Source organism: Pygoscelis adeliae, unplaced genomic scaffold, assembly GCF_000699105.1.
Source record: "Pygoscelis adeliae isolate BGI_AS28 unplaced genomic scaffold, ASM69910v1 Scaffold66, whole genome shotgun sequence".
Classification (NCBI taxonomy): Eukaryota; Metazoa; Chordata; class Aves; order Sphenisciformes; family Spheniscidae; genus Pygoscelis; species Pygoscelis adeliae.
Window position 1 is genome coordinate 11,774,659 of NW_008825167.1, and position 11,758 is coordinate 11,786,416.

Genomic DNA, 11,758 nt, shown 5'->3' on the forward strand with positions numbered 1-11,758 from the left:
TGATGCACTTTGGTGCAGCATTTGTGATTATTGCTCAGTGGCTGAGCAGTGAAGTCAGGGGTCATGCTTCAGTGCACGTGCAAAAGCTTTGTTAGGTTAATGACTTCAATGACGAGACTTTTTCTTAGGTGGCTAACTGGGCGGCATGATGTGGTGTTTGACTGAAATCTTACCTTTTATGTTTTATTATTTTATTTATGTTTTATTTATTCACTTTAAACAAGAAATCCTTATAATGCACATAACTGATCTCTTCCTCTCCTTTAGTTTTAGATGATCATGCACCTCAATGCAATTGCACAACAACAACTCTCTGTTCGATATTTTCTCAAGGAATATATTATCTATACCCCTTTAATATAGAGTACCACATCCTAGCATCCACGATGCTCTATGTCCTCTGGAAGAACATTGGCCGCAAAGTTGAGCACCACCAGCAACACAAAACTCCATTCAAATTCCACGGCATAACTGTTGGAATGATTTTTGGACTAATTGTGTTAACTAGCACAATAGCCATAGTTGTTGTGTATTTAATTCAGATTGGACATTCAAAAATCAAAAGCGAGTTAGCACTTACTATGTTTTACTTGCATGCCATCTTTGTGTTGGCTCTCATGTGTACAGCTGGAATTGTCGCCCTTCTCATCTACAGACTGGAAGATAGATCGTTGGATAATTCAAAAAATCCCGCTCGAAAACTTGATGCAGAACTGCTGGTGGGCACAGCTGCAGGGTCCTGGCTCCTCTCCTGGGGCTCGATCCTCGCCGTTATCTGTGCCCAGGCTCATCCAAAATACACGTGGTATAACCTGCCCTACTCCGTCCTGGTTATTATTGAGAAATACATTCAGAACCTCTTTATCATTGAATCCATACATCGTGAGCAGGAAAAGGTGAACGATGATATTAAAACTCTTCGAATAGTGACTATATCTCGGGGGAGCACTTTATCACTTACCCCCTCGTACAAAGAGATTTACAATGGCAGAGCCGCTCGTGACAGCGGAGAGGTTCCCTGCCTGTTGAAGGGCAGTATCTGTGGGAGAGAAAATGGTGGTGGTGGTAGCAAAGAAGAAACGAGTCAGGAAAATAGTTCAGTCATGCATTCAGCCTCAGATTTCTCATTTTACAGTAGAAACTCAGTTACTAACAACAAGAGGAGAGTTCTGAAGAACATTGCTGCATTTTTATTCCTATGCAATCTTTCGGTAAGACATTTTGAACGTAATTCACAAGTTAATACCCAAAAGCTTCCCAACATTTCAAGCCTGATAAGTACATTAAAATTACATGGTTCTATATTTTGTAGCAAGTAAATTTTACTTCTTCTGGAAGAATAAGAGAATGTGCCTTTGGGGAACAAAGTTTATTTAAACGTGGAATCTGGGAGCCTGGGCTTGTTTTAGTCACAATACAAAAAGTGTAGCAGCAGCGGAAGCTGAAATACTCTTCCACCAGTGTGCCCCAGTAGCAACAGGGAGGGTTTTCCTAGGGATTTCTGAAACCAAATTGCAGTTCGGTGGGGTCACAGTCATTAAGGGCTAGTCACTCATACCGCTGGTGATTAATATTGGCCTTGCGTTCTTTCCTTGCAGCTTTGGATACCGCCGGCATTCGGGTGCCGCCCAGAATATGACAATGGACTAGAAGAAATAGTTTTTGGCTTTGAACCCTGGATAATTGTTGTGAACCTTGCGATGCCTTTTTCTATTTTCTATCGGATGCATTCAGCTGCCTCACTCTTTGAGGTCAATTGTAAAACGTAGGTCATATACGGTCCCTCAGTGAACAATTGATTGAATAATTAATTAAATAAATAACAGTTGAATGAGGGGATGGATGAATGAGTGAACATAGCAACAGCTGCTCAATAAATAGAAGATTCGATAGTTTTTTAAAAGAAGGGACCATAGCTAATAGCATGTAATTTTTTTTTTTCTTCCACGTATTTTGTTACATATGTGGTGTTATTGTATAGGTACACTTTTCAGAATCATATTAATGTTAATATGATTAACACTACATAGTAAAGTTAATTCAATCACATTAATCTTTGTTTTAGTCATCTGGGCTTTGTCCTCTATATAATTTGTATTGCTTTGTTTTCATTCATTGTGGCTTGTGAAAGGGGTTTAAAAAAAAATATCTGTATGGCTTAGGAGGGAAAATCCCAGGAACAGCTAAATTGAGTGATGCTTCTGAATCACAGAGATACTACGAAAACTCCAACTCTTAATTCCTAGCTATGTTTTTATAGTAAAACCTGAAAACATTTGCTATTTAGTTGGGATGTGGGAATTATTTTAAACTTCCTGAATACTGACAAAAAATCAAGATATAATTATTATTTTCTTAACTATATAGCAAGAAATCCAGGTAAATAACATGTACGATTAGATATCTCATGCTGCATATAATTTCTTCTGATAAAATATATTTCTATTAATGCATCCTCCTTGTCTTGTATTTACTTTATGACATAACTGAGAAATAAAGTTAACCCTTTTTACTTAATTCTTTATTCACACATCCTTGAAATGTTTTAAGAGAGAAAACTAGTCTTATAGCTTATGTTTAGGTATATATGTTTCATTGCCAGAATGGTATATCTTCCCTGTACAATTTTTTAATGAGCTGCTAATTTCTTTGTAGTTCAGTCTCCTGGTTGAAAGATAATCATATGTCTTCATACAGGGATGCTGTAAAGCATAGCTGATGCCTCTAGAAATCTGGAGGGCCCTTGGCTGAGGATTTTACAAGCATGGTTTACAAGCTGTTAGAACATAATCTCAAATCCCTAGGATATTTAGTTGCCTGAATTCTCACAGAAAGCAGTGAAAAGTTGGGTGCCTGAATATTCTTAGAATCTGGACCTGTAAGATCGAAAGACTGGAGCAATGACCAGAGTACTATCAATTATTGGATAACCCTTGCTAACTCACTAATGATCTAGTCCTAAATCTGGTGGGCCAGGGGCTGCAAAATTTCTGCCCCGAGTTCCTCGAAGGCCAGTTATACTTTTAAGTACAGTTGCCACCTGCCTGGAAGCAGCCATATTTCTGCATGGGAGAGGTCTGCCTCTGAGACAAAATTTCAGCAGTCTTGTCTGCTCTCATGCATCAGAACAAAAATTTTGGCTTTGTACCACTAGATGGCAAACACAGACCATTCGATAAATTACCTGAGTCCTTCCAGGAGTTGCTTCACATAATAATTAATCTTCAGTTCTATTTTGCGGTACACACAACCATTACCTGCTTTACCTGTTGCAAAACCCAGATCAGGTAAAACAATTTTCATCTGAAGTCTCGGGTGAAGTCTGGATTAGCTGAACCATCAGCGAGGCTGAGCAAAGCAATTCCAGTTATTTGATTTTGAGTGGTTTTTGAAAGAGTCACCACCTGATCACATTGCTGTAATCTCTGCCTTTCTCCAGGGCTGCTTGTCATGCTCTTTTATCACATCTCTATTAGTTCTTACATTCATTCTGGAGAGTAGCCTTTTCTATCTTTCCACTTGAACACAGTAGCTTGATCTCACCTACTTCCAAGCAAATACCAGCTCCAGCTGCACCACTTGGTTGTCTCTCAGACTGTTTACATTTTAAGTAGAATGAATAGGGCCATCCAGATAATCAAATAAAGCGTTAATCTTCCTTCCAAATCAACTGTTGGACCGACTCTCCAGCTAATTCTGGTATCAGAAAAAAATAATTTCACTCACTAAGCCCACAAATTCTACTTCATCTTTTAAGTGCTCATAAAGATGGCTAGAGGAAGCCTGTTTCTTCTTCCTCCCCTTCTCTGGGATGGGTCCCATGTCATTCTTCAGCTAGAACTGGTGCTCTTTAGCTGATTCCCAGCATTTGTGTTCAACCAGAGCTAGCTAATCCCTAGGGCCAAGAAGGGGCCACATGCTCTGTTACAAACAGTTAGCACACATGTGGAAGTTTCAAAAATAAATAACACCCTTATTTAGTCATATTTCATCTGCAATTACTTAGCCCTTTCTGTTTCTTAACATTACTGTTGAAATAATTTCATTTATCCACAATATTAAATTGATTTTGAGTGCTGACATTGAAGTTTATTCAGAAAAGTGAATTAAAGCATCACTCTGGCAGTGAGCCAATGCTTTAAACATGCTAATGGGCAAATTCTATTCCGAGCTGCACTGATGAAACCCTGCTGACTAAATGGTTCTGTTTCAGGGAACCGGAGACTAGATTTTGGTCTGAGAAGCTTAAGAGGTTTTCACGATAGGACTTCTCTCTAAAAATATTGTTTCATCCAAATGCAGAATATTTTATGGAAGCAAGTCTTAGTTTAACTACTCTTGAAGCAATGGTGAGTCATGAACTTCTGAACATTTTAGAAACAGATTTTTAAGAAACATAGATTTTTGGACCAGGAACAATAATCAAGTTGTTTAACATAGTGTGACCTCTAGCTCGCTGATCAATGCTAAACCTGGGCTTTCTCAAACATCTGCTTTCAAACCTCTCTTTTTTTGTTTTTCCCTAGCATATATCGACAATACTAATTTATCACAGTTTTTAAAATAGAAAAAATAGCATGAAGTTACCCTATTTCTGCCTACCTATCTGCTCAAGCATGTGACAGGAGGCAGGAGAGCTGGCTTACCCAGGAGAGAGGTCTAACAGCTGCTCATTGTTATGTTCCTGAGGTGCCTCTAAAGGACAGTTTGTCCGCTTTGAGATCTCTAGGGAATGTCTTTGAGACCAATTTAATATTATTTAAAAAGAGAATTTTTATTTAAAGGGAATTTCTTCAGTCAACTCCAAAATACACTTGATATGTAAATTCTAAATTTTTGCTGTATAATCTTAATTGGAAAGCTATTCTCTGACGTTCATCATATCCTTCTCTTAGACTCTTCCACTCCCTCCCTAGATAATTTGATTTATTCAATACTATATCCTTGGGTAGCATTTAAACTCATATATGCACAGGAATAAAGGCTGCTAAGGTGCAAAAAGGTTCCTACAATCCTCAAGCATTTGCCTGAAGAGTCAAACTTGCATGACCATAGATTTTTCCAAGTGTTTTTTAGTGTCAGTGACACTAACTCTAAGATGGAAGAAGGCGGAAGAGTCTTGGTCGAGTCTTTCTGAAAGAACTGAATTCCTTTCACTGGTATTTCTCAATACTTTGAATTTCCCCTTTTAACCACTTAAAAAAAATTTCCAATGACCATTTTGATAATTTTGGAAATACTCCTGTGTTGTATGGCCCGCTTGTGGTCCATAGACTTTGAGTGGACTATATCAGTGCAGAGAAGCAGATGGCTCCAGAGGACAGCAGAGAGGGAAATTACTCACGTAAATTAAGTACATGCTTCTTTCCACTGACTAGGGAATTTAAGGTCCTTATGAGGATGATTAGTTAATTTAAAAAAAAAGCTGACTGTCTCTTCCATTGAGCAGCATGTAATAAATCCTTCAAGATCTAATCTGCTCTTTCCTAAGTAGGGGCACATCGTATATCCTGCTTGTGTTATTCTCCCTTTTCCTGCAAAAGCTCTGAACAAAGCAGGATTTGATTAAAAAGAAAATTAAAGATATAATAGTTTTGTTAAGTTGTAGGCTTTGTTGTTTGCTGGAGTTGTGTCCTGGTTTCAGCAGGGATAGAGTTAATTTCCTTCCTAGTAGCTGGTACAGTGCTGTGTTTTGGATTTAGGATGAGAACAAAGTTGATAACACATCGATGTTTTAGTTGTTGGTAAGTCGTGCTTACACTAGTCAAGGACTTTTCAGCTTCCCATGCTCTACCGACTGAGAAGGCTGGAGGTGCACAAGAAGCTGGGAGGGGGCACAGCCAAACCAGCCAAAGGGATATTCCATACCATATGACGTCATGCTCAGTATAGAAACTGGGGGAAGCTGGCTGGGGGGGCCGCTGCTCAGGGACTGGCTGGGCATCGGTCGGTGGGTGGTGAGCAATTGCACTGTGCATCACTTGCTTTGTGTATTATTATTATCATTACATTATTATTATTGCTATTATTATTTTATTTCAATTATTAAACTGTTTTTATCTCAACCCATGAGTTTTTCTCACTTGTGTTTTTCCAATTCTCTCCCCCATCCCACTGGGGAGGGGGGGACTGAGAGAGCATCTGTGTGGTACTCAGTTGCCAACTGAGGTTAAACCACAACAAGTTGTTTCTAGTTGAAAATGAAGGGCAAATTTCAAATTGTAAACTTGATGACAATGTTTTGTGTAGCCAATATGAATTTTAATTTAATTTATTACTTAATAAGATTAAGAAATGCTTAGAAATCACATTGGCAAGAATAAAGAGAAAAAGGCTTTTTAAAAGGGTAGTTCTTCAGAGCTAAGGTGAGGTTTCTGGACACTACTAGACTGTGGATTTACAGACGATGCTTTCATTTTAACAGCTAACACCACTTCTTTACTTGCATCTGACTAGGCCTGTGATGGCCCTGTTGAAGTTTTAGCAAGGCAGGTCAGAAAGCAACCTGGCAAAACCAATGAATGCTACTTGAATGTTATTTATTCTCTATGTGGCCTGACAGTATGTAAAATGCAGGTTGAATGGAGATATGACTATCTGCGTGTAGTGATGTACAAATACCCTTAAATGATTCATTTCTGGATCCTGAAAAATGTTCTGTGGGTACCATTGTCCATATCTTATATGAAGTATTACCAAAACCAAACATGCACTCAATAAATTGCATCTAAAATCCATGAAATAAAAAAGATCCCTAAACGTCAAGATTTTAATACAAACATTCATTTTTTAATTTTCCTACCTTGCTTTGTCAGATTAGAGTTGATGTACGTACAGCGGGCTCACTGGATCCCTTATTCCTTGGGACTCTTGTCTCCATGGATTTGGCCTCATTCTGTGCATGCATGAATAAAATGAGATCTGGATTTAAACAGAATTGAAGCAGCTGCAATTGTTGATAGGAACCTTAAAAAGCAGGGATGGCTCTATTAGCTTTAAAGGATGAATTATGATCTTGAAGTTGATGATAGTGGGAAATCTCACTTTACTGTCAATAGCCAATGGTTGGAGTCCTTTTTTTTTTTTTTATTAGGAGATGTGTTATTTCCCATAATATTCATTTGGCTGAGATTTAAAGCAAAACTTGCAATTTTCTATGGCATGTCTCCTGTCTTCCTCTGCTACTATACTTCACCTAAGGAAGAACTGAGTTTCATTTCTATAAATATGTCCTTTGGTAAAATATTTACCAACACGTTTTCAAATTCTTGCCAGAAGCAAATGGACCACAATTCAGGCCTAAGAATACGTTATGAAAGAAAGATAGATGCAGTAGGTGGAAATTTGTGAAAGAACAGGGACGGCGGGAAAACCAGTTGCCATCTTGCTCCTTCACTTGCAACAAACACAATTTATTTTCTTTACACAACATTTTCTATCAAAACTTGCACAAGCAGTGGGTGCTTCATGTTTATTTTCCAGTAAATCTTTGCTTGAATGTCACTGCAACATACTTGGAATAAAAAGCCAGTTTGTGAAAAGCACACATAGATCCATTAGTTCCAGGGAACCACATCAGCATTATCATCAAAGCAGAGTGAAGAACAGCTCCAGTCCACACAGCCAGGATTATCAAGGATACCGTAATTTCTTTATTCTAATTTATTCTGCAATCAAATATTTACCAGGCTTAACTGAAGATCAGAATGCTTTTTAAAAATGCACAGAAACACTTCATATCTAGGGCTAAATCTATACACAGTGTTTGGTTCAGACTTGAGTCCATCATCTTCTGAATTTAGTAATTTCACCTTTAACAGGCAATGACCTTTCTAGGAAGGCAGCAACTAACAGCTATGAGGTAGTAAGCAACAGCTTCATAACAACGTCCTAATGGTAGCTGGTTACATGAGCCCCCCTTCCTTGTCCCTCCGGTTGCTCCTCTCCCAGGTATGAGGAGCACTCCCGCAGTGCTCCCAGGGTGGGATCTTCCACCACTGGCTGCTTGAATCAAATAGCTTCATTATCAAGACGTTCTTTAATAAGACATAACACCAGTCAAACATACTTTTGAAAACATTCTTGAGTCCTTTTCCAAGCATCAGAGCGTCTTTCTTCTCTCCAAACCTTTAGTTTTATTTTCTTTGCTCACCATTTTGGAAAACCTTTCCAGCGCAGTAAGAGTCAAGAACCCAAACTTCACCATATCAAGAAGAGATGACTGTGCCTGCATTTGACAGCAGCTCTGCGCGTAGGTGTGGCACCGACACTGAACCTGTGAGATGTGGCCATCAAGTACAGGTAAGACCTGACGGGGCGAGCCAGTCCCCACACCGCTAGGTGGGGACCTGACACCGCAACATAAATTAGTGGGACATAATAGATTAAACGACCCAAGGAAGGAAACTACCTCATATTCTGTCAAAGCAGAAACGAAGGTTAAACTTCTGTGCGACTGTAATTCTCATGATTATCTTTTATGTTTGGATAGAGCTACAGCTAAAATAAAATAGCCCGTCCATCTTCAGGCCACAAATCTGGATCAATAGTACTAAAAGGAATTGCATTAGCTAGTCATTTTTAACTATAAAGGCCATGGCAGCAACAATAAGTAGTTGCAAATTATTCTAAAATTAAAATTCAGATCCAGAGCTGGGTATCATTATTGCAGGTAATTAGTGCAATCAGTACAGCCTATGTGCAACAAACAATTCACAAATATCAGATAATTTGATCTGCAATATTTTCTTTGATGAAAGCACCTAGACAATATTTCAATTGATAGTTTCTGTCCTTGGCTTTGTTTTCTGCTCTAACATTTGGGAACCCGCAGCTCCCTGCAACAACTCTTTTTGTCTCAGATCAATAGATATTTTATATTTCATAAACATAAAGAATGGAATAAAGATAATTCCATGGAATTATGGAATTCCAGTTTCAAATTTTTAAACACAAGTGATACGAACGAGCAACTTGTCACTTTGAGACAAACAGCAGTAAATTACTGCCTTTACTTAGTTCTGCCTTTTTTTTTGCCTTTAAGTAAGACTTAAAATAAAACGCTCCTTTAGAATCAACAGGTCTCATTCATCTCCATAGCAGAATATCAGCAACAGGGATTAGAAAGTTCGTTATTAAATAGCTACTGCAATACTCTTTAGAACTATTAGTGCTATTACAGAACACAGAGGAACTGCTGTCTGCCAAAACAAGACAGAGTTGTACTGGGATTGACAAAGAAAAACTAAAGTGTATTCTTCTGTCCGTCCATGAGACAGCAATAGCTATTTATTCTGAATTAGGAAGAGCCTTCTGCATGCTGAGCAGAGGCACTTCACCCTACAGTGTGTCTAGGTTTGCCATTCTCTTGGTCTCTCCTGAAACTGAACCCAGCAAGATTTTCTGTGTATTATTTTGGCAGGGTTGGTCAATCAGAAGTCTCTTATATATACTAACTTTCGAGATATGTTAAAAGACTATTGTTGCCTGGGGATTCAGCAGAGGTAACTGTACACACAGTAATTTACTGCCGTTTGTCTCAAAGTGACAAAGTTGCTCATTCTTATCACTTGTGTTTAAAAATTTGAAACTGGAATTCTTCCCCCAAATAAATCCTGAACTACAAAATCTAGCCCTGGTCCTATATGACTCTTAAAAATACAGATCAAAAAACATACCAGCTCTAACTGTTGACACACTTGTAAAATTACCTTGCATTGTAGTTTCTGTTCAGCATTTGCAACAGGCTGTCCTGCGAGGATACAGCTGTCCCACAGTGCCAGCGCAGCAGCCGAGGTTTGGGGGTCCTGCTTCCCAACCCCATTCCCTTCCATCCAGCAGCTGCCTTTTGGGAGGAGGGAAGCCCAGCAATGAGTTACTGTCTGACCCTATGAGACATCACCTGCTTTCCTCGAGAGGCCAAGACCCAGCCACTGGCTTCTGTTTTCTGAGTCCCCTTTTTCTATCAGGCTTAAAAGTCTTCAAAATAGCCTGTTTTCATTATGGAAATTACTGTTTGTTTGATTCTGTAGAGGATTTGGTTTTCCTACTCATTTTGTGGAAGACAATCTCACGCTAAGCTAATGGACAGGGTAAAAATCCTAAAATAAATGATGTGGATTGCAAGTGTTCTAATAAAAATTATTAAATAAAAAAGCCTGTGATTTACACATTCAATATAAAATTCATAGGTACTGTTAATATACAGTGGGTTAGAGAAACAGAGAAATCACAACACTGAAAAGAAATTTGTTTTCAGATTACTCCACAGGGCAAACTGTTATACTATTTAAGCCAGAGACAAAATTACATTGACTTCTTTGGGAATTAAGCCCACCTGATTTTTATTTGCAGTTTGGTAATATAGTTGACAAAAGACAAAATAAAAATCTTGAAATGTTCAGTATTAGAAAATTACAATCTTTTTTTCATCTTGATAGTTTTCTCAGGACAGATGTTCACTTGGGATGTAGCCATGCATGCCCAGAGAATACAAGTAACGTACCCAAATTGTGCTATTGAATAAATCAGTTTATTTTCTTTTTTCTTTATCTTGCTCCAGATGTCACTGATCTTTAGTAGTTGTTCATCATGTCAGCTCTTGCTGTATTAGCTGCATCTTCTGTAGCCCCTGAAAAATACTAATTTTTAGTATATAATTTTGAATATCCAAAAGTACAAGATAATATTTTATAAGACAAAAGGAACTAAGATGGTCCACCAGGAAGTCATATTTACAGTCCTATTCCCTTTGCTTTTGGTCTTGGCTAGCATACATCTCTCATCTTTTACCATTGGTTTAAATGAAGTCAGGCTCAGTATGAATAACAAAAAAAGGAAAATTTTTGAAATCTCTTCTGGTAGCATCAATTACTTCATGATTTCACCCAGAGAGTGATCAACAGCTTATGTAGGGAACCATATCACACTCATTACAGAAAAAAAAAGCAACGGAGATACTGGGAGGACTGTTCATTCTGTTATATATTGTTAATGAATACTATCCATCACAGTCCCAAGTCAACAAAAACTTGAATAGGTTTTAAGGCCAGCAGGGATAACTGTAACCATCTAAAATGGTTTTTCCCACAACGCAGACTGCAGAATGCTGTTTGGTACTGTCTGAATCAGGACAGAGCTGGGGGGTGAGCTGAGGCACGGTCTCTAGGAAATCCACTCAGCCTTGGCTTCCAGACTGCAAACGATGGCAAATCCATTACACCCCGAAATCAACTGCATCAGCCATTAATCATCCTCACTGTTAAAAATATGCACCTTATCTATATCCTGATTTCTCATAGATTCAGTTTCTAGCCACTGCAGTTTTTATAACCTTACCTGAAAGATTAAAAGTAATCTATTACCAGAAAACTCTTCCCTCTGTAAGACATCGCCAGCTGTTTCTCACCCTTCTGGTGCCCTCTGCTCAGCTAAGAAAGTTTCCCAGACAAAATTCCTGTAACACTTTTCTGATCATTTTCCAATTGCTCATGTTTATTTTTATTTGAAACATGGGCAGCAGAACCAGACCTAGTCTGCAAGGATTTTTCCGTGCTGAATAAATTGATGATACCAATTTTTTCCCTTCCTTCCTCAATATTTTCACATGGCTATATATACACCCACGTCTTTGTCCATCTCTGTGCGGTAAAGCATTTCAGCTTCAGTGAGTAAAACTGATGGGCCTTAAGCATATGTTCAACGATGCTCCTAAACATAGCTCCACGTGAGCATACTTCTACAGTTGAGAACATGTCCA

The 11,758-nt window shown here is 38.4% G+C and overlaps 1 protein-coding gene across 1 annotated transcript in view; it reads left to right on the forward strand.

Annotated features, from left to right (window-relative positions):
• The window catches only part of OTOP1 (otopetrin 1), a 20,737-nt gene extending 18,968 nt beyond the window's left edge, over window positions 1-1,769 (forward strand). Inside the window, exons 6-7 of the mRNA XM_009328896.1 lie at window positions 268-1,211; window positions 1,599-1,769. Of these exons, the coding sequence (XP_009327171.1) occupies window positions 268-1,211; window positions 1,599-1,769 (1,115 nt within the window). The remainder of the gene's footprint in view (window positions 1-267; window positions 1,212-1,598) is intronic.
• Window positions 1,770-11,758: the final 9,989 nt, after the last annotated feature.